The sequence below is a fragment of the Salvelinus fontinalis genome, chromosome 21, assembly GCF_029448725.1.
Source record: "Salvelinus fontinalis isolate EN_2023a chromosome 21, ASM2944872v1, whole genome shotgun sequence".
In the NCBI taxonomy this organism is placed as follows: domain Eukaryota; kingdom Metazoa; phylum Chordata; class Actinopteri; order Salmoniformes; family Salmonidae; genus Salvelinus; species Salvelinus fontinalis.
Genome location: NC_074685.1, coordinates 10529988 through 10553922, shown reverse-complemented (window position 1 = coordinate 10553922; position 23935 = coordinate 10529988). Strand labels below are relative to the sequence as shown.

The following is a 23935-nucleotide window of genomic DNA, read 5'->3' as shown; positions in this document are numbered from 1 at the left end:
TCATAAAATTATATTGAGTTATACAGAAAGCATGTCTTGTAATGAATTTGTATCTAGTAAAATCTATTTTACTCTGTTTTATTGTTATCTTTACCTAGAAAAGCAAAAATATCACAGTTCCTTGTTTTTGTAGTCATTCCATTTAATTCAAAATAAATGCCTTACTCTTCACTGATCCAACCAAAAGGCCAGTGACAGTATCCCTTATTGCCTCATTGAGATTGACACCATTCATATTGTCATAATCCACCAGGGCCTGTCTCCCAGATCAAAAGTGTCTCTGTGATTAAAGATTGGTTCAGCTGTAGTAGGATTCCTCATTCCTGCTTTCTATACACAAGTTGAAGAGAGAGAATACCCAGAAAGGGAGAGAGAGTCGGAACGTGAAAGAAAAAGAAAGACAAAAAAAAGAACACAAAAAGGATGGGTTCTACAAAAGGGAAATGACAGAATGCTTTCCCTTAGCCTCCAGCTCCTCTTGTGTAGCTGGGCCCTTGCAGCTCTGGGTAGTACTCTAATTAGACTAGTATTCAGGGGTGGCATTAGTTCCCAAACTTTTTAATGGGGCGGAAAGCGGAGCTCCTTTTAGAGAGAGGGGATAAGTGTAGCCAGTGTTCCACACACTGAAAAGCAGATGAAGGGATTCTCCGCCTCCCTGGGAGGTATTCACTCCTTTTTTCTCCTCTTTTCTCCCTTTCTCTCTATTTTTCTGCTTTTTCTAATTTCTCTCTTTGCCCCCCCTCCTCTCTCTTTTCCCTGTGTATTTTAGATTTTACACACACACACACACTCACGGAAGCATGCAAGCACACATGCACACGCACACACAATGCTTTTTCTTCACTCCAATGAAATAAACACAATGCAACAGAACATGCCAAACAGAGTACACATCTCTACATGTTAATCTTATTACACTCATTATAACAAGAATTACGCTGCAATGAGAAGAGACAACATGCCTTCAGACGATATTCCATTCCATTTCAAACTAAGCAACAACTTACCAGTATTTACATATTTGTCAACCTAACTCAGTAAGTGTTGGATTCCGGTCGTTGGAGTGACCCTATATAAAAGATTTGAATTTGAGTTTAGTGTATTAATAATCTGTGGACACCTGTATGAATGTGACAGAAGTGTATATATATGGAGGAAAGTTTATTGACTATTGCAGTAGGGACTGATGAGGCTTTGTACTTTATTATATATGGGAGAGAGAGTTAGAGAGAGTACCATGGAAATTAGTAGAATGGAAAGTAAAAGAAACCATTGATTCAAACCATGTCCATAAAATAAGATCATTTTTGCAGCTCAAGTTTCAGACCACAGACCAACCAAGGGCTTTCTCTTAAAATATATAATTCATGAATGATTAATTAACTTTACGAGGAAGGTGGAGGGAAGGACACAGGCTTCCACACTGATTCAAATGATTTACATTATTTACATGTATCTATGTAAAGCATTCATCACAGTTATACACTGCAGAGCACTGTTAGAAGTTGACAAGGTATTTTACAATGCATCTAATATACATTATGTCAGTCAGATGGAACTATGGATAGAAAATACACTTTGATGTCATATTTATTGAATACTATGCAATATAATATATTATATAAAAGTCATAAAACTTTGGTAAACAGATTTAGTGGGCTTATGTCATGTCTATTAATTATTTATGATGTGTTATGAATTCTTTATAGATTATGTAAATAGTTTATGTAGTTTTGGTGTACATTATAGCAAATGCATAGTCCTAAAATGACATTGTAGGTTTATGTCTCAATAAAAGTAAGTTAGTAGCCTATACAAGTCAAGATTATGGAGCAACACATGTAATGTAAAGACAAACTTTTCAAAGCTTTTCAATGCAGTTCGTGGTTCTGTATGTGAGTTTGAGTTTGTAGAGTATGGCGTCAGCAATACCTGGGTTGTGGGTTCCATTCCTAGGGCCACTCATACATAAAATGTATGCACATATGACTACGTTGCTTTGGATAAAAGTGTCTGTTATCTGGCATATATTATATTAAACTATATTTTTTTATCCATACACACAAAGATGAATTTGGAACTATAATCCTAAACATTAAACTGAAAGATCATGAGCTAAGTACACCCATTGACAATACAAAAAAAACATAGCTTTTTCTCAGTCCTGTTGAATTGAAAGTTGTTGAGAGTGTTGTCTGTGATGGTGGTGATGGTGCAAAGAGACTGTCTGAGGATCTGAAGGTGTGCCCCTAGGCCCTAAATGTTCCATAAAGCTAGCTCTACCACCCATTCTAGTATTGTGTACCACTCTTCTCATCTGAAAGATATAGGTTGACTTCTCACGCAATAGTAAGACCAGAGTACTGTGTGGATTCACCCCCCATGTAGTCCACTGAGCTCCAGCACAAATCTTTGTCCCACACTTGTAAGGTGGATTTCATTTTAGAAATTCTTCATTCTTAATTCTTTCCTTTGTCTAGGCGGCTAGACCTACTGGTTGTTCATCAATCATTTGTCTTTGTAAACATATTTGTTGTATTTTCAGCTGCACAGCATAAGTCCATAATGCCTAACTTTTGTTTTCGAGGCACTGGCTAAATGTGAGGTTGAGGCAACCTATTTTATAGCAACATTTATTTTAAATGAAGTGACTAAAAGAACAACTTTGAATAAATGCCTTTGTTCCTGAATTCGTTTGGATCTAATGTTAGCAAAAACTCTCGAAATAGGCTATAGTTCTGCTCCTTCTCTAGTCTAGGTTGGCTTATCGGCGCCTTCAGGTTGCTTTGTGAGCTGAGTGTTTTGGTTTTAGCCCCGTTTTTCGTGACCTGTGTGACCCACCAAGGATAAACTGCTAACTGCGGAGCTTCAGTCACGCTCTCAAGGAGGCTGATGCCCACATGATACGTGAAATTTGCTAAAAATCGCGTGTTAACCGCACAGTCACCTATAACTATAATTTAACTAGAACTTTTCCTTATTTTTCCGGACTTTTACTTATTTTATTGTATAGGCTACATTTGTGGACTTCCGTCATCGAACACACTCACACATTTGTCAAATATAGATAGTAGCCTATAGCAGTCAATTATTCAATAGCCTTTGGGTTAAACGACTCAAACTCGATACTCGAAGTTGAACCATCGGTTTGGATTTATATCGATGTGGTACTATTTCCTAAAATTGTATTTATTTATTTTATGTAAAAAATTGCAAATCAAACTGGCCAAATTATTTAATATGAAGTCCGTTGAGTCCTAGTGATCAGTTATCAAGTTAGGCTACTTTTATTTTGGTTAACATCTCGAATAGGCTACAGTTTATCCAATCAACATCCAATATAAATTGGGGTGAGAATATAATGGGTCAAAGGTTACACTTTTTCTAAGTGAATGTAGGTTTAGGGCCAGTTAGGCTAAACTTTCAAGAAAGGGTGAAATACATAATAAAGACAACAAGGGATTATCGAAACATGGCTATTAATATCAATTTTGTGATCTGATATGCCGTGCTGCGGTGCATGTGTAGGCTAATAACAACACGGAACAACCAGGCTATAGACATATATGTCAAACATAACAAAGCCCCCAAACTGCTCTCCCATATCAATAGCAGAAACAAAGCAAGTTATGAAGATCATGCAGACCTTTAACTGTTGTTAGCACGTTATTAATATCAACTTAGCAAGTTACTAATGTTAGGCTTGGTATCTGTAAAGCACTTTGTGACAACATGCAAAAAAGGGATTCATAAAATAAATTAACGCATTTTCTATTTTAAAAGGGAAAAAAGGGAGAACGTGTGAATCAATCAACTTGTACACTTATTTATTCAAATCACTGACGGATAAAGAAAAAAGTAGGCTAGTGGGTTTCCATGCGCATGCAGACCATCTGATTTATGACATGGTGGTATATGTATGCCTAAAGCCTGTATGGTATTCTGAAGGGAACTTGTTTGTGTTCGTTCAAAACATTTATTTGATCTTATTTTGTATTTGTGGGTAGGCTGTACTTCAACCTTTCGTGGGCAGACTGCTCTTCTATATTACGTTTGCTGGAAAGATAAATAGCCTATTGCATGACACACAACTTTTGAAAATTGTTTAATTTGGTTGCATAGATTGACATTGGAACACGCATAGAGATCCTAATAAATTACGTATTCTAATTTCTAATTCTATGGGAACACTGCAGAAGCTAGGCCTTACAAGACCAATGGAATGCCAGTCGCAAAAAAATACATTTTAGGAAAGAATGTGGTCTTATATTCCAACGGATTCAATATGAATAAATATGTATCTATTCATTTATAATTGTGTGCATTTTATTGTCCTATGCGGCTTTTTGAATGTTGTACACCATCTTACACTGTTGAATTGATTTGCTTTAAATGTGTCTGATATTCTGCAGTGTCATTGCGTGAAGATTCTTTTCTCAGACGTATCGTGTTTTTTGCTTTCTATTCTATTCTATTCTAGTCTAGTTACTACTGTCGTTCAGTCACACTCATAACCAAACCATTTTAGTCTCACTTCATTACAATCCAGCGATGGTGAAGAGTACGCTGGTCAGGCCGTTTCTCTCTTATTTCAGAACTTGTAGGCCTACCACACACATTATTTTAATCATACAATCCTGTTTCTCCAATCATGAAAGATCCAACAAAAAGTTACATATTTTCTGAAATCTAATACATTTATATTTGTGCATTTGAGTAGCCCATATTTATTAAAGTAAACATAAACATACACAGATTAAAGGCTACTAATACAAATTACATTATGAGGGCAGTTTAGGTAGCAATAGGCCTTATATTTTATAGAGATTTACAAGGAAGACAACATATTTTTTTCTGTGCATGGGCCTATAGTGTGTGTGTGTGCGTGATGAAAATATTCAACATTTACAAATTATTAGGCTATTTCAAACTAGATTAATTGTTAACAACATCGTAGGATTGCATGTGGCCCACGCGTTGAAAATATTCAAATTTTTGCAGGCCTATATGGTACATTTCCTAGATTTCAGCACTCCGAGTTTGTATGGCATTACATATCCATATTTGAATATACATAAAGCCAATAGACTCCATTTATATCATCTCTCAATCTCTCAGCTACGGGCGGCTCTCTGCATACATGTATTGCCTGTGAAATGCTAAAAGTCGTCTTTAGTCATGTCTCGCTCCTGCTTGACCCTTTTTTACGAGTTATGTTTATCATTTAGCACGAACAAATATGTGACCTCAGTCTCCAATAAGCAGGTTGCGACCCGGCGTGGTGTGAGTGTAGGGCCATGGACGCTCTCTCTCGCTCTGCTCTGGCTGCCTGGCTTGCGTGTTACATCATCACGCATGCTGCTGTCCTCCGGTGGCCTAGTGAACTGTTTCTGAGCGACGCACGGCGCTGAGTGGATCTAGCTATTGCTACACGCATTTCCTCTGCAACTGGGAAGCACGCAGTGGCGCCATTAACACGCGGCCGGGCGACGGGGATGCGCATTTGTAGTCACGGATGGATAACACACGCAAAATAGTGGTCCTTCCCTCGAAGAGAGGAGGTCTTTCTCTTGGCTTGTGGCCCATGCATCACGCCACAGCCTTGATGTTGTGAGGATGAGGCCTTCTGAAAATCAACTTTCCAGCCTTTTCTTACAAACACCTGCTTTGAATATGGAATGTTATATTTAGTAAAGAGATGCAGGTCTATTGTTTTAGCATCATCCAAAATAACATCATATAGCCAAAGCCTATACACACCATGATCCTATTATTATCCATAGGCTCATCATTGAGGACAGTGGCGGATAGATCTAATGTTATGGCTTCTACTAATGAGATGTGGGCTATATGTCTACTAATATCTATTGATGCATAATTGCATGATAAATACGTTATGCCCCTGGCGCGCGTTTTAATATATAGGCTAGTCTTTTTGTATTCACATATCCATATGTTTCCTAATGCGCATCAAATCGTCTTACTTTCCTTGTAACAACCCTCGCCACGGCGCATGTCTGTAGCCTACTGCTCTGGGCTATGGATGTTAAGGAGTATAGCCTCGCTGACCAATACATCTCTCTCTCTCGTGGTAACTGTGACAAGTATGAGGAGATAATGAATTGGTCGAGGAGCAGTGTTTTCTCAAGAGCCCGAGCCAGCTGCCTCGGATCACCCGCGTGATAATCACCGTCGGTCCTGAAGGTAGCAAAATACAGTCTCTGTCACTCCAGTGACACCGGCTTGTCCACCAAGTGTAATTACAAGGATACATGTGGGAGAGGGCAAATGGACCTGTAGGTCCAAGGTTTGTCATCCATCCCGTGCATGGAAAATGTAATTACATTCAATTACAGACACAGCTAGGCCACACACACACACACGAGGCCTAAATTGTGGCTGTTTGTGTGTGTAAAGATACATTTTGAAAAGTCTGAACAAAATCTTTATTCAGATTGTTAATGGTATAGAGTTGTAGGCCTACATGTTCTTAAAGTCACACACACACGCATTCCCGCACACGCACACGCACGCAAAGTTTCTTACAGGTCTATGGGTAGCGAATATGAAGTTTATCTTGCACCCCTTGGCCTGTTGAAAGTAATGGTGCCATCTTTGGTAATTTAACACTGAAAGTGAATTATTATTTATACAATAATAATGTTACAACACCTGATTCTCACTCTCTCTTTCAGTTTGTGCAGTAAAATATGGAACATAAGTAAAAGAAGAATACACTCTGTTGTTAATCTGTAGGCTATATGTGAACCAAATCAAACATGTCCATGAGTCATTGTAACAGCAATTTAGATTCATTGTTATTATTATTATTATTATTATTATATATTTTGTTTAATTAACAGCAGCTGCGGACTAGTAGTTGTAGTGTTAGTAGTTTATTATTATAAGGGCAGTAGCCATATTGATATTATTATGTGCCCACTCAATAGGTTATAGCCTACATTGTCTATTACTTTTTGGAAATATGTTTCTTAACAAAAATGAAAAGGATAGGTCTTTCAAAAACATGAAACAACACAACAGGCCACTTCATGCACGTGGTCAAGTGTGGGCCTACATTAGGCTAATTTCTAGACTTAGATTATTACTTACTTATTCATAAGTTACTTTCCAGGCAAAGAGTTTTTTTTGTAAAACAATATTTATTCTTGTTGAAAAACAAACCGTGTAAAAAATTATACAATACTTGCCAAAGAATGTACAATGTTTTATTACTGAAATAAGCACACACTGCATATAAATGAATTACTTTCATCTTTGTGTCTTTTCAATACAAAGCACAAATCAAAACAGTAAAAATGTTTCAATTTGTCAAACTACAAAAACATTGGTGTGTGTGACACAATATACATTGTTTTAGACGTGATCATTTATAAGCTGTTTCATTACGTCGATCCTGAGACGCCCTAGACAGTGACTTAAACGAATCACTTCATAAACAACGAAACATTTTGTGGAGAGAAAATTAGATTGACACTAAAATGTTATTAACATAAATATAATATATTTTTTACAGCATGAATAAGCCCTAGTGTAAATATCCATAATTCAGCTGCGTGTTACCCCAACAACAACAAAAACATACGAAAATAATCCTACCTTCAAAGAGGGGCGTTTTTGTTCATATTTCTTGAAAACTTTGAAGTTAGTTTATAGAAATTAACAGCCACTAGTACCGTTCACAATTCTGTTGGGAAAGTTCTCGACCGTGTGTAAAAGAGTTCCTGGGTGCACGCTCTGCGACTGGTTGGGCGACTGTGGCGCGAGGGAGGACGATAACATTGGAACAAGAGGAGAAGTCCGCAACGCACATTGAGAGTGCGCAGGGCTCAGCGACCCACCAATGATACTCTCAATGGAGAAGGGAGAGCGCTGGACAGGCGAGCTGGACTTGGCTGCAGTCTGTATGGGTGAAGCCAGGCTGGGGCTGAGCTGGGGATAGAACCGGCTCCTGGCCAAGTCAGTGGTGGGCATTAAGGACGGTGCCGGAATAATGGTCCCCGTGTGTGAATGCCTGGACTGTTGCTGCTGAAACGCGAAAATCGCAGAGTGTGTGTGGTAGGACTGCAGCTGGATACCGTAGCCGCAGCCGTAAGGTCCATAGCCGTACGCAGCGGTGGGGATAAAACTGTTGTGCTCCCGCAGAAAGTCCTGCTGCTGCTGCCGTTTAAAGCGTTTCCGTCGTCTCAGAAAGCTGCCGTTATCGAACATATCGGCGGACTCCGGGTCTAGGGTCCAGTAGTTTCCCTTCCCGGGGTTCCCCGGTTCCCTCGGTATCTTGACGAAACAGTCATTCAGGGACAAGTTGTGTCGGATCGAGTTCTGCCACGCGGGGAACTTTTCCCGGTAGTACGGGAAACGGTTGCTGATGAAATCGCAAATTTCGCTGAGGGTGAGCCGCTTCTTGGGGCTCTGAAGAATTGACATAGTGATCAAGGCGATGTAGGAGTAAGGGGGCTTCACCAGGGTGTTCTTACTGGCTGGTTTGTAAGGATCCCGGGACGAGGAGCTGTCCAGGCATGGCGGGGAGCCAGACAGCAGGTCATCGTGCATCTGCGCCACCTCGTCTACGTAAGAGCGCGTTTGGCTGTCCCCATCCTCCCCCTCGCCGACCACGTCGATGTCTGTCTCTTCCGAAAGGATGGAGGCATCCGACATCTCGGAGCTCAGAGTCATGGCTCACCGCTGGCTGTGTAGAGGCTGCACTGTGCTGTGCGCTCCCAGAAGCTACGGCGGATAGGAAGAGGATATACTGCCCGTGCTACTCTGCTCTCTTCCAAGACAACTCATATGACGGAGTTAGAGGAGCACGCCGGCTGTAATAGATGTCCCTTTCTCCAGCCACTACCATATGTTTTAGGGCTTTTTTCGTTGTTCAATATCGCACATCCGGATGCTAGTCAGTGGAAAGACCTGAAAAAGGCCAAACCTGAATCCTAAAGAGGGCGGATCTTCCCTCACGCTTTATACCAGAGCTCTGATCACATGGCGAGGGAACGTCACCAAGGCAAATGAAGAGATTTAAAAAAAAATAGCAACAATTGTGTAACTGTGTACGATTTAAAAAAGTTTGGTTCTCTTTTTGGTGGTCATCTTGGTATACAAATATAATGAATCTAAACCTTTCATTTCAGCTAAATGTTTGGCAAAAAAATAGGCCTATATCACTGAACATAGAAGATAGAAGGCTGCATGCAGAACAAAGCCCATGATGGTAGGACTATCCCTTATAGATCATAATCTAATGTGATAAAAAGCTGTAACATGATAGTGGAATGTTATGTTTTAAATAATTGGCATAAACGATAAGTATTTATAAAGTTATGGATTTTAAGAAACAATGTAATAGTTCAGATAATTCATGATTCATAAAATAAATACAAATGTTTACAGTCGGAGTTTCATGAACCACTCTCCACGCTTTATAGTTTGCGTGATCCAGTAGTTATCTAGATTATCCGCGAGCCATTTGTAATAGAAAATAGTCCGCTGTTAACTCGCATCAGTCACGGGTCACGCAGAGCATGCGAGCAGCTCGAGAAATAAGGGCCTCTGCCGTGCACTGACTTTATAGCTCTGATTGATGTTTTTCTAAATAAAGGGGGAAAACATCAAATAAATCTGCTGTTTTGATGAGTTGATATGATTTTTGATAAATGATTGTGATGTTTATGCATACAGTATAACATTATTTATTTGGGTTACCTGGATCCTGTTATCTAGTGTACAATATTATAATTGTATCCATGTAACAGTGTAGGTTAAAGCAGCCTTACGTGATACGACTCCCGCAAAAGAGTGTGCAGACATTTCTGTAGGTCTACACGTGCGTAATAGCTTAACGCACAGCAACCTTTCCTATTCCTTATTCATAGAAGCCTACTTTAAAACTACAACAACATAAGCCTATAGGATGCTTTTCAATTAAGTAATTCATTTGAAATATATAAAGAGTATGAAATGTAGGCTTATAACTATATTGTAAAACGGAACTTTTCATGATCTGAAATGCTATTTCAAAACAACTTCCCGGTTGTGATTTTCCATTTCATTGCCTTTGCACGAGAAGTACGCACGAGAAGTGCGCACGAGAAGTACGCACGAGAAGCTACACCTTATGAGTGCTAATATTTTCCTTCTCACCCATCAACTTTTAATTAAAGGCTATGGTTCTATATTTCATTCTACAGAACCCCTTCCAACACCTAGGAGACAGTTACTTTCATGAAGTTGGTCGACTGTGAAGAATCTACATTTTTAAGTGTCACATTTTGAACCAAAATGTGACACTTACAATTTAAACTGGGACTCGCTTTGTTAGTGCACTAAAATCAAACATTATGGATGTCAGTCACGTATAGGCTAAATCATGCATATTTTCCACAAAACTAGATGTAAGACATCTCTTGACCTCAGCTTGGAGTGAGTGACACTTGATCATATCTCTCATATACCAATTTTGGGTGCATGAAACAACAAATCGGTACGAAATAAAACTTTTCATTAGATAAAATACTTTTTAAAAGCGCTGAAAATCTATCAAACATCACCATTCGTTGATAAAGAACGTTACTGTTTGCAACAATAAAGTAGGCCTATAGGTAAAAGTATATTTGAATCCAAATAGATTATTTATTACTGTTGTTATCACAATGTCTCCTATGTCCCCCACTTAGTTATGTTAGTAAATTCAGAAAACCTATAGACTACAAAAGTAGCCTAGACTACAACAATAGAGCCTATATAGAACGATTAAATGCATCTGTTGTATTGTAGAGATGAGGATGAATGGGTTTAGGTGATCTTTATGTCAATAAGAAAATGCTTGATGATGACCATATAATAGCTAACCCATGGTTGATTCAGAGTTGTATGATGACTTATGTTTATTTTACTCTGGCCTATAAACACCTCTATTGTAGCGTTTATGTTGGACCATGCAGCACCATCTAGCGGAGAAATAGTCCATACTCTCAACACGATGTCTACTTTGACAACTTCAGCTTTCAAATGTTTCACAATGACAGCACTTTTGTTTTCCCTTTCGTTCTTTTGAATTAAATCTGCATACTATTTATATTACAGTAACAGTTTATCAGTTACATGCAAGCCCTTTCACTCTCACAAATGACCAATTGGCTGACAACTGCCTCAAGCCTACACCTCGCCAACGGACCATTAGAACTTTCTCCAATACACATCTCTCAGACAGGTCTTAATAGTATTTTCAATGACTATCGAACTAATTGTCTTTTGATTTAACTCTTCAGAATTAACACACCATTGGTATAGAGTAGTTATTTCGTGCGTAAAAAAGTCGTGCGTAAAAACCTGTTTGAATTATTTGGAGCAAAAGTCACGCATGTGACAGTGTTTGTTTATCAGTTTATTTGTGCTAGTGCAGTAAATGGCAAATGTATGCGCTGTTAATAGCTATTGGGCCTTTGACTATGACGGACATTATGCTGTCTTTATTGTACAATCATTCAGAAAGTAGGTCTACATATTTCCACACGCACTACATAATGTATATAAATGTATATATATAATGTATATAATGTTATAATGCATATATAATGTTAAGGTAGTAAAAGAGTAAGGTAAGCCTAAGTGAATTGAATATTACATGTTTTATTTCTGTAAGAAAATACTTGGCTATTAAAGAATCTCGGGTGATGCTGACCGTGCATGGCAAATTAATTGCTATTTTTGAAAACAAAGCCTTGTTGAACTTAATTCGTTTAATAGGCCTATGCCTTTTTTGAAATACTATTTTAGACATGCAATAACCTAGTCTTGGAGAGGGCTACGGAAAGACCCGGAGACCAAATGACCAGTCACTTTGAGATTAAATGACCAGTCACGTAAACCGAATAATAATTACAAATTGATTCAATAAATTTGATAGACTGGGGCCTGGTTAGCGATATTAAAAGTTAATGGTAGGTGAAAGTTGATAACAACTGTAGTCATTTATTTTAATGAATTATTTTTGTGCTCGACACTGACGCTTTCTGAAGATAAATCAAATGGGATTTGATGTACAGAGTTATGGGCTGATATGTCACGATTGTCACCTACATTGGCCGTGGGAAAAACATTTAGCCTGTTTGCATCATGTATTCTATAAATCCTCATTCGAAATTATTTCATTGAGTTAGTTAGTAGTACAGGCATGGTTTGGGCTATAGTTAAATTAATTCGTGAGCTGACGCTGGAGTCCGTCTTTAAAGCAGGGTTCGCATTTGTGGTAAACCACTTCTAAAGTGTTTATAAATTCCTCTCTACGATCGGATGGTGTTTCAGTGCCACGGGGTACCAAGAAAGCACTTACTGCTGAACGCAATCCCTGCTTCTCGCGCTGACAAATCCTATAAATGTCACCAAAAGAGTCAGTCTCTCTCTGGGGACTTGGTAGCATGTGATTAATATGTATCACATGCATAAAAGGCAAGACAATACCTGTGCGTGCGTGCGGGTACATGTCCGTGATCAGACATGATGTGTCGTGTGTCGTGTGTGTGTGTGTGTGTGTGAGAGAGAGAGAGAGAGAAAGAGAGAAAGTGTGTGTGTGAGAGTGTGTATGTGAGAGAGTGTGTAGGGGAGAATGGGGCACGTTGAAGTTGAGACATTTTTAACACTTCAGCATCACACTGTCAAGGGTGATATAGTATTATTTATAATAAAGATATCTATAGTGCCTTCAGAAAGTATTCACACCACTTGTCTTTTTCCACATTTTGTGAGATTTTGTGTCACTGGCCTAGACACAATACCCCATAATATCAAAGTGGAATTATGTTTTAAGAAATGTCTACAAATTAATAAAAAATATAAAAGTGAAAATGTCTTGTGTAAATAAGTATCCAACCCCTTTGTTATGGCAAGCCTAGGTAAGTTCAGGAGTAAAAATGTGCTTAACAAATCACATAATACGTTATATGGACGCACACTGTGTGCAAAAATAGTGTTTAACATGATTTTTGAATGACTACCTCATCTCTGTACCCCACACATGCAATTATCTGTAAGGTCCCTCAGTCGAGCAGTGAATTCAACCAGATAGACCAGGGAGGTTTTCCAATGCCTTGGAAAGAAGGGCACCTATTGGTAGATGGGTAAAAATCCCTTTGAGCATGGTGAAGTCATTAATTACACTTTGGATGGTGTATCAATACACCCAGTCACTACAAAGATACAGGCGTCCATCCTAACTCAGTTCCCGGAGAGGAAGGAAACCGCTCAGCGATTTCACCATGATGTCAGTGGTGACTTCAAAACAGTTACAGAGTTTAATGGTTGTGATAGGAGAAAACGGATTATCAATAACATTGTAGTTACTCCACAATACTAACATAAATGACAGAGTGAAAAAAAGGAAGCCTGTACACAATAAAACATATTCCTAAACATGCATCCTGTCTGCAATAATGCACTAAAGTAAAACTGCAAAAAATGTGGCAAAGAAACAAACTTTATGTCCTGAATACAAAGTGTTATATTTGGGGCAAATCCAACACAACACATCACGGAGTACCACTCTTCATATTTTCAAGCATGGTGGTGGCTGCATCATGTTATGGGTACGCTTGTCATCGGCAAGGACTATGGAGTTTTTTAGGATAAAAAGAAATGGAATAGAGCTAAGCAAAGGCAAAATCCTAAAGGAAAACCTTGTTCAGTCTGCTTTCCAACAGACACTGGTAGAGAAATCCCCAGGAAAATAACCTAAAACACAAGCCAAATATATATAATATGCTTACCAAGATGACATTGAATATTCCTGAGTTGCCTAGCTACAGTTTTGACTTAAATCGACTTGAAAATCTAGCTCTAGAGACTTGTTTTTAGTCTCTCAAAGAAAATAATTTGTTTATATGCATTGTTACTTTTTTCTAAACTCCTCTAATTGTCAGAAAAGTGTTTTTATGTAACTTCAACAGATTTTCAAGAATTTTCCTGAAATGTTTTGTGTTATGTCTACTTTTTGTACTTTTTGTTTATGTCTAAATGGCTTTCTAGTAATGACCAACAACCAACTTGACAGAGCTTGAAGAATTTTAAAAAGAATAATGTGCAAATATTGTACAATCCAGGCTCTTAGAGACTTACCTAGAAAGACTCACAGCTGTAATGGCTGCCAAAGGGGATTCTAACAGAGGTGTGAATACTTTCTGTATTTCATTTTCAATCAATTTGGTAAAATTTCTGTAACCATGTTTCACTTGTCATTATGGGGTATTGTGTGTAGATGGGTGAAAAGAAAATATATTTAATACATTTTGAATTCGGGCTGTAGCACAACAAAATGTTGAATAAATCAAGGAGTATGAATACTTTCTAAAGGCACTGTACATATATTTCCGGATGTTGTGTATCCCTGCAAATAATTAGAATTCATAAATAGGCAACTTAACAAATACTTGTGAAAATACTTGAGATTGTGTCTGTTGGGACAAACTGAACATTGCTAACTTCAATCTGGTAATGTAGTGGTGACTATGAAACGCTATAGGCAAAGGTTGAGAGCAACATTTTTGTGTTCACATTACCATGGGAGTTGTGTATTGTACTGGACATTTCTTGAAAATCTTTGAAAATTCCATTAACAGGTACACCAGTTGTATACCAGTGTGAGTACATATAGCCCTACTGCAATTGCATTATGACAGGCTTTAGATATGGGAACCAAGTTTTAGGCTGAATTAAAAAATATAATTTCATTCCACGTGTAGGTTAGGCTTGGTCTGGGCTATGGTGGCACTTTCCACTTTGTTCTCAGCCACAGAATGAGAAGGCCAATCTTACAATATGTCTGAGAATGCAGGGTGTAATGTGTAGCTGATCACACCATAGACATTCCTTCTAAAACATAATTAAGATGAACAAGTGAAAGGTAGGGCTAGGCCTACTCAACAGAATTGAACCTTTATTTAACTAGGCAAGTCAGTTAAGAACAAATTCGTATTTACAATGACGGCCTACACCGGAGAATAGTTAGGTACAGTTCTATTCTACTCTTTCACTGATGAGTAATTACAATCTATTCGTATATATATATATATATATAAAGGCTTGCTATTCAATCTAGTAAAATTAATAATGTAATTTCACTGAAATAAGTTTTATATTGGTGAGGGCAGGACAGGGCACTCCCTTGGTCTTTTAGTCAGAGATAGGGACATTTCTACTGGCCCATCGGCCCTTCTCGCGGTTGCACCTCTGCCCGCACGTCACTTCCTCCAGCCTCTTTCGCTTCCATCTTGCTCCCCGCGTGTGCGCGCTGCTAGTGTGCAGGTCAGTTAGGAGCTCTAAAATACCTTCTTTCCTGCACTGTTTCTGCCATTCTTCAACGACACAAGGTAAACAATATCCTTGGTTATCAGACATGTGAAAATCTTGGAGTTTGAACTCACGGGGACTTCGTAAACGAGTGTAGACATGAGAGGTGGAGTTCAACATACAGGCCCCTTTCTAACGTTGGCTAACCTGTTAGCTTGGTATCTAGCCAGCAGCGGCACAAGGCCCGTTAACTAAATCGTTTAATATCTGGTTTATACTTATCAGTGGTAATCGTCAATCTCTCAAATGCGTGTAGAGCATTGGCGTATCGATGGTCAAGGTTTTAAATGGTCTCGCCATATTCCGCTCTTAAAACTTCTTAACTAGTGTAGGTAGCTAGTTTGCGAACGTTAGCATTAGATAACCGTTATAACGACCGATTATTAACCAGCTGGCTAGCACCCATATCCGGACAGACATTTGTATTTGTTGTATTTTACCTTTATTTAACTAGGCAAGTCAGTTAAGAACAAATTCTTATTTTCAATGACGGCCTAGGAACAGTTAACTGCCTTGTTCAGAACGACAGATTTTTACCTTGTCAGCTCGGGGATTCAATCTGGCAACCTTTCGGTTACTAGTCCAACACTCTAACCACTAGGCTACCTGCCGCCCTAACTTGCTAACTAACGTTACTGGTAAATTGGTTGATAGTCTCAGTCTAGCAGACAAACGACAGCTAGGTAACATTAGGTACAGTTAATTAATTTGTAATTAAACCTCGAATCGTTTGTTTTGTTTGCAGGTCTGTGTCTGTAGGACGAGTAACTTTTTCACATTCTACTTCTACTGTAATTATCTAGCTAACGGTAGCTAGTTAATGGCAACTGCTAGATGATACTGTACTGCTCAACAGGCAGTTTAGAAGACATACCGCAGCTTTGCCTTAACTTCCAACCATAATCTTGATTTACTGGTTTTGGGGTATTTGCTAATTTACATGAACAGAATACTAGTACTCACTTGCCAAGGCGTGTGCCTTCAACTTGTATTTTATGACACAATTAAGATAGCCAGGCTACATGTACTTATGTGTGATGTTTGTAGCTAATATATATATATATATATTAGTGATGCACCGATATCACATTTTTGGGCGATATTTTCTTTTCCAAAAAAAGAATACCGGTATTTAAAATGTTAAGTTAAATAGTTAACACACACACATGGACGCAGCGGTTTAAGGCACTGCATCTCAGTGCAAGAGGTGATACTACAGTCACTGGTTCGAATCCAGGCTGTATCACATCCAGCTGTGATTGGGAGTCCCATAGGGCGGCGTACAATTGGCCCAGCGTTGTCCGGGTTTGGCTGGGGTAGGCTGTCATTGTAAATACGAATTTGTTCTTAACTGCCTAGTTAAGTAAAGGTTATAGACACACATACCACACTGACCAAAAAGTTATTTTGCAGGCATTTACGTATGTCCCCATTACCAGTAAAATATAATCAAAACCTATTTATTTCACTCACTTGTTGTGCTGTTACGTTGTTCATTTATTCAGTCGTTTCATTCTCAACCAGGAGTTCCATGGAACGCCATTTGGGTCTTTGCACGTCAAAAAAATATACTATTTAACACTATTTGACGTGTCAAATAAGCTTGTTGACCAATCACGACCTGAATATGACTGCACGTCACATAATAATTTTACGCGCTCATTAATTTTTTACATAGTTATTACACTGATTACACTATCACTCATATTTCATATGTCACAACGATTCATCGATACGTATGTTATGATGCTGGTAAAGTTGTCTCACGCACCTACAGTGTTGGTTATATATTAAAAAAAAAAGCTAGATAGCTCATGGATGCAAACAATGTCCTTCCCCAAAAACATAGCAAAACAACATAATCGGTTTCAGTAGCTATAGTTAGCTAGCTAACTCTATAGCTAGACGTCATCATCTAAAATAACCCTAATTTATAAAACAGTTCTTATTTGATTAATGGTCGGACCCATCTATGTGAAGCTTGCCACAATAAGTATTAGCCACAAAACCTTCAAAATAAAAGCATGACATAATTCTACTATTTGTATTCATTTGCATCACCATCAATGACATGCTTTGATTTTGAAGGCAAACTGCAAATTCTACTATTGTGCCTAATCCTTATTGTGGCTGTCACAACATATAACCCAGTCCGGTTGAGCCTCACTAGCCAGATGAAGCTAGCTGGCTGCTTATAAAGTTAGCTTTGGACAACGGGGTTAAGTAGCTGGCTAGCTATTTATTTTCATGAACTGAAGTTCAATTTCAATAGGTGAACAACAAGTGGCAACCTAGCTAATACTTACTCACAAGGAATACTAAATTATTGCTAAGAATAATGAAAATGACTGCAGTTTCTACTGGTCATTGTTTTCAGGCTGGTTGTATTGGTGCTAGCTAGGTACCAAACTAAAGCTAGCTACCCCAGAAGTTGTGGTCAAAAAAATTGCTTCATAACCAATGTGCTATCGTAAACACATCGTTCGTGGCTGGTGTTTGCTTGTTTGCAGACTTTTTTGTACAGCTTTGACAGTGCTATTGTATCTTTTTTGACACGCAAAGACCCAAACGGCGTTCCATAGTATGTATGTCGTGAAGCTAATAGCAGTGACGCTATTACTGTGCAACTCCGGTAGGGCAACATCTGAACAATGGCGCCCTTGGTAGTGTGTACCGGTGCTCAACCAGTTGGCGAAAGCCAACATCACCCACGACAGAGAACGGTTGATTGTCAACGGCAATGAATTCTATTATCTTGGCTTTAATGGATTTCGCCTTTGAGTTGTCTCACTGAAAATGTGTAACTCTTTCCACACAGCAGACATTGTGGGCTAGTTTAGGAATGCTGTGTTGCACGTATAGCGCAAAATTTTACGCGGCGTCATTACATAATGTACCTACGTTATATAGGAATGCACGTCAGCTTTGTCATCGGTTTTGTACATCGGCATTAATAACCTCTAACGCCTCACAAATCCGGATCCGGGAGCACCCCCATCAAAAAAGCTGACTAGCCTAGCCTAAAGCCACAGGGATATCATATAATAAAATGTTCATGAAATCACAAGTCCAAGACACCAAAGGAAAGATACACATCTTGTGAATCAAGCCATCATTTCTGATTTTTAAAATGTTTTACAGGGAAGACACAATATGTAAATCTATTATCTAACCACGTTAGCAAAAGACACCTTCTTTACTCCACCATTTTTTTACTCCATCAGTAGCTATCACAAATTCGACCAAATAAAGATATAAATAGCCACTAACCAAGAAACAACCTCATCAGATGACAGTCTGATAACATATTTATTGTATAGCATATGTTTTGTTAGAAAAATTTGCATATTTCAGGTATAAATCAGAGTTTACTATTGCAGCCACCATCACAACTCTCACCAAAGCGACTAGAATAACTACAGAGACCATCGTGTATTAGCTAATTACTCATCATAAAACATTTCTTAAAAATACACAGCGTACAGCAGATGAAAGACACAGATCTTGTGAATCCAGACAATATTTCAGATTTTCTAAGTGTTTTACAGCGAAAACACACTATAGCGTTATATTAGCTTACCACAATAGCAAACATCACACCAGCATTGATTCAAGGCAAAAATAGTGATAACGTATAAACCACCAAAATATATACATTTTTTCACTGACCTTCTCAGAATTCTTCAGATGACAGTCCTATAACATTATATTACACAATGCATATAGAGTTTGTTCGAAAATGTGCATATTTAGCGGCACAAATCGTGCTTATACAATGAGAATAGTGTCCAAAACCTCAAGCAATCTGTCCGGCGCCATCTTGGAGAGGCACCTATTCTAATCGAAAACTATTCATAAACTTGACTAAAAAAATACAGATTGGACAGCAATTGAAAGACAAATTAGTTCTTAATGCAATCGCTGGGTTACATTTTTAAAATTAACGTTACCTCAAAATACAACAATGAATTATCAGCATAAATAGTTCTTACTTTTTGATGAACTCTCATCAGAATCTTGGGATAGGTGTCCTTTGTCCAAAAGAATCGTTGCTAGGTTGGAGAACGTCGTCTTCCACGTTGCAATTAGCAGTAAACAATGGCATGAGAGAGAGAGATACCCAACTTCCTACAACGGCAGAAAATGAAATACCCGAAAATCGCAATATACTGACATAAACTGATATAACTCGGTTTACAATAACAACATTATGATGTCTTTAACACCTATATCGAATAAAAACAGCCGGATATATCTAGGAGCTAAAACAGGAGCTTCTAACACGACATGCCAAGATCCTCCCTGCGTCAGAGCGAAGAGTCAAAAGAGGGGACACTTCGTTTCCAAGCAATTTATAACCTTTGGGAACTATGTGAGACTCCATTTCAAGTCTCCCTATTCGCTGACACCCAGGGGAAGGCGTATGCAGTGCATCTCAACCAATAGAGGACAGGCAAATTAATAAACTGTTCTGGGAACAGTGAGCAGATTTCAGCATTTTCAAATCCTCTTAGAAAAATTGCTTTAAGTCCAGTTCTGTTTCACTCACAGACATAATTCAAACGGTTTTAGAAACTAGAGAGTGTTTTCTAACCAATAGTAATAATATAATAATATGCATATTGTACGAGCAAGAATTGAGTAGGAGGCAGTTTAATTTGGGAACGTCAAGATTACATAGTGCTAACAGCTCCCCCTATTGACAAGAAGTTAAACTAGACATCGGCCGATACCGATGTTGGCATTTTTAGCTAGTATTGGCCGATTCCGATATGTTCGCCGATTATATTATGCATCCCCAATACAACACATACTGTGTCTATTTCAGATGAAAGAAATAATAATGAATCAAGAAAAACTTGCCAAACTTCAGGCACAAGTCCGCATCGGCGGCAAGGTAAGAAGCTGTTCACACCAATCAATTGTTTCTTCAGAGTGAATGTTTAGAAAAAATATGTCAATATGAAGCTCATGTCTCGCGTGTTAAAATATCAGGTACTTGAATCTATCTGTTCTCTTTTACAGGGCACTGCTCGCAGAAAGAAGAAGGTTGTGCACAGAACTGCAACTGCAGATGACAAGAAACTCCAGTTCTCCCTAAAGAAACTAGGTGTCAACAACATCTCTGGCATTGAAGAGGTAAGGTCTGGTCCATGGTTAGACTGGTCCTCTCTCCCTCTGTAACCATCCCTTTTAAAATGGATGTTGGAGTACTTTAATTGTGATAAAAAATGAAATTGAACCCACTGATTTCTTTGAGAGCAAAGTAGGGTTCATTTCAAGGCCCAGCTGTTGTATTTGAGTCTTCAGAAAGGGAGGTGTCTAGTCTTTCAGATTGTATGTCTATAACTGTGAGTAACATCACATTACCGTTCTCGTTTCTCCTCTGTTCCTCGCAGGTGAACATGTTCACGAACCAGGGGACAGTGATCCACTTCAACAACCCCAAAGTGCAGGCCTCCCTGGCAGCCAACACCTTCACCATCACTGGCCACGCCGAGACCAAGCAGCTGACAGAGATGCTCCCCAGCATCCTCAACCAGCTGGGAGCAGACAGTCTGACTAGCCTCCGGAGACTGGCTGAGGCTCTGCCCAAACAGGGTACGTGGGGCTGTGAGAGGGAGGGAGTGAGATGAGGAGGGCGGAATGGTTCTAATGGTTCAGGAGTACTGGTGGAGGGTCTGCCCAAACAGTGTCGGTTTTCATTGCAAAAGGTTTTCTGTTTGGAGTAAAAAAAAATGTTATGCTTTTTGCTTAGGAAACAGACTAATGAATACACCATTGGTTCTAATTGCTCAGGAGAGTCTGTTTTTAGGGGAAATATGGCCTATGTTTTGGTTTTTGAAGGGCAGCACTTTTGTTGTCACTTTTTTTATATATTTGAGAGGGAGCCTGTTTTTGTTTCAAGGCCATGCATTTTATTGACATTTCAACATAGGCTTTACCTCATCTGTTTGACTTGGCCACAAGTAGTAAAGGCACTTCTTTAGCATAAGTGTGTGAGGAGGTGGATTGGTAATAAAAAAACAGATAAACATGCACAGTAGCAATCTCAAAGTTTTGGGATGGGGGGTGGTTTGAGGTAGGGCTGAAGGGTCTTGGATTGATTTTGAGCACTGGGCAGGCACTGACATTGTAATAGAAATACCATTTGTTTAAACAGACTATTTTACAAAGGTCATGATCATGTATTGTATACAACTTGAACTGAAAACCAGAGGCATTTGTACATAGCTCTGCAACAGGTTCGTAACAGCTCTTATTTCTTCATCACAGCTGGAGATGGAAAAGCACCAATCGCCCCCATAGAGGAGGAAGATGATGATGTTCCAGGTGGGTCATGAACAGCCATCTCACAGTTAAGAGGTCATGATTGTTCATCAAGTTTACATCCCTGGTGTTACCCAAAATGCTGACTGGTACTTTTCATTTGTAATTTACATAACAATGGCCAACTGTGAACTTGGAACACCTTCTCAGAAAGCAACTGTCTTGATGATGCAGAGGTTGTTGGTTCTGCTCACCACAAGTCTTGTCACACTCCTGAATTAAACACACTTACACTGGAGCTTTCATTAACATAAAACACTGACACACTGGTTTGGGGTAAAGGCGTCAGCATGCTTCAGTTTGGCTAGCGGTCCAAACGAGGGTGCTCGCGTACTCCCTGAAAAGACCTCAGCTTGACAAATGAGAAAAAAGCGACAGTAGTAGCGACACTGCTTGTCCGTTTTAAAAGTCCTCAAAATAGTCTTGAATCAATCTAAGATAACTCAATAAATCTGTCATTAATTGTGACATTTTTGACAACATCTTAGTCGGGAATTTTACGTCTAACGAAGATGTTTGGTGCAGTATTTCTCGAACAAATTTACATGAAAACGAGTTGTCTCTCGCTGAATGACAAGACTTATTGAAGAAGCCCTACCGTTGACCAATCACCGACGAAGGGGCATAGACGTCGGCTACCAATTTCCGGTTTACCTCCAGAAAAAAATGTGGTGTGCCCAAAACGCTGAAAAACCCTCACCTACGTCCAAAATGAATGAAAACGTCACAATGTTGTCATAATATACGCATAAACTTTTCCAAACTGTTTTGTCTGGGACGCAGTCTTAGGTGGAAGTGCAGTAATAGTGGCGTCATTGTGTGAGAATATCACACCAGCCTCTTTCGGTTGATTTGATGCCATCCCACTCCCACCCTTTTGGCATGGATCGACACATCTCCATTTATTGATTATTTTTCCTTGTTCCTTATTTGAACGTGACCATAGAGATTGTGTAGGTATCTTCAACAATGGCTGTTTGTCCTAGACACTTAAGAGTTTTTGCTCTGTGACGTGCTCCTGTGAATCTCCACAACAACCACATGTAGTGTTATTTTACATTTTGGTCATTTATACTTTCTCTTATGTCTGTGACTTGTATTTTCCCGCAGATAATTGAACCGTGGTAGGTTTGCTTACTTTTGGGAAGTGAAGTGGGTCATGCTAAGGGGATCTAACAATCACTTGATGGTGATTGGAGTCGGGTGGTGGGTTTAGTGTTTGAAATGTTTGTTGTTTATGAGTTCTGAAAGTACCGTTTGCTTTTCTTTGTGGAGAAAAATGGTCCATACACATGAGGTTGCCATTAGTTACCCACGGCTTTTCCCAAGGCTCTCCTTTTCTCGTAACCCAACGTTTTCACAAATGTAACAAACAATTACTCTCATTCAGCGTGAGGAGCGGTTGAAGCCCGATGACACGGGGTTAACGGTCTATGCCATCATGTCATTAACAGAGTTTAGTTTCCCACCCCCACTTTAAATTATATTCAGACCTTTAGAATTGTTTTGATTATAACCCTAGACCCCACCGAGCCAAAGATGCACCTGACAGATTTATCAGATTATTGGGGGGTGGTAGAAATTATACCTGGGATCATGTTTCAGGTAAAACACCATTTTTTTCTTAAGTGGACTGAGACCAGTGGAAAGACTGATGGAGGCATGTATGTTTGGAGAGAGTATTGCTTGTTTCTTTCCCTGACTGACATGTAACTTACTGACTGTTCGCTTGTTTCAGATCTGGTGGAGAACTTTGACGAGGCTTCCAAGGATGAGGCAAACTAAAGAAAACAACAGACCTTCAGGAGAGTCTCAACAGGACTTGACTAGGCCGTGGGGTGGGCACAAAACGTTATTTTTCTTTCTTGCCACCCGATTTTCCAAATGCTATTTTGTGCACTGCTGTCCGTGTCCAGTTTGAGAGTCAGTGGGAGATTGTATGTACGTTACTGTATGTTGTCTCTGAGGTTCGAGGTCTCTTCAGCAGTTTCCTCTGTGTTACTGAACCTTATTTCTTTGCAGTCTGGCTGAAACCATAATATCTGGAATAAACATTTTGCTATTATCAACTAAAAGAATCGTGGTGTTTTATCTGATTACTTGAAATAAGGGGACAAAGGTGATTCCTCTTATCAGTTGTGTATTTTAAATTAACATACATCTGTTTACCTTTTTAGTTGCACCCTAAAGCCAGGATTTGATCTAAAGCATGCTATAGAGCAGCACACTGGATAGACGACAA

The 23935-nt window shown here is 39.0% G+C and overlaps 2 protein-coding genes across 3 annotated transcripts; one reads left to right on the top strand and one right to left on the bottom strand.

The window, feature by feature from the left end:
• Window positions 1-7174: 7174 nt before the first annotated feature.
• On the bottom strand, window positions 7175-8960 carry LOC129818146 (forkhead box protein D1-like). Its single transcript, XM_055873785.1, has one exon. It carries the CDS (start codon window positions 8695-8697, stop codon window positions 7681-7683), a length of 1017 nt encoding a protein of 338 aa, XP_055729760.1. The 5' UTR covers window positions 8698-8960; the 3' UTR covers window positions 7175-7680.
• Window positions 8961-15237: 6277 nt separating this feature from the next.
• LOC129818145 (transcription factor BTF3) lies at window positions 15238-23771 on the top strand. 2 transcript variants are annotated; one of them, XM_055873784.1, is made up of 6 exons: window positions 15238-15318; window positions 20192-20260; window positions 20389-20502; window positions 20763-20964; window positions 21640-21696; window positions 23432-23771. In XM_055873784.1, exons 2-6 carry the CDS (start codon window positions 20192-20194, stop codon window positions 23476-23478), a joined length of 489 nt encoding a protein of 162 aa, XP_055729759.1. In that variant the 5' UTR covers window positions 15238-15318; the 3' UTR covers window positions 23479-23771. The 2 variants fall into 2 exon arrangements, with proteins under 2 accessions (XP_055729759.1, XP_055729758.1); XM_055873783.1 differs by having other exon boundaries at window positions 15259-15383.
• Window positions 23772-23935: the final 164 nt, after the last annotated feature.

What these genes read in the sequence shown, in the direction of transcription:
- LOC129818146 (XM_055873785.1), bottom strand. Translation starts at nt 8,697, where the DNA reads ATGACTCTGAGCTCCGAGATGTCGGATGCCTCCATCCTTTCGGAAGAG.
- LOC129818145 (XM_055873784.1), top strand. Translation starts at nt 20,192, where the DNA reads ATGAAAGAAATAATAATGAATCAAGAAAAACTTGCCAAACTTCAGGCA. An exon ending in AAGTCCGCATCGGCGGCAAG is followed by an intron (nt 20,261 to 20,388) that starts GTAAGAAGCTGT and finishes TCTCTTTTACAG; the next exon opens with GGCACTGCTCGCAGAAAGAA. An exon ending in TGAGGCTCTGCCCAAACAGG is followed by an intron (nt 20,965 to 21,639) that starts GTACGTGGGGCT and finishes TCTTCATCACAG; the next exon opens with CTGGAGATGGAAAAGCACCA.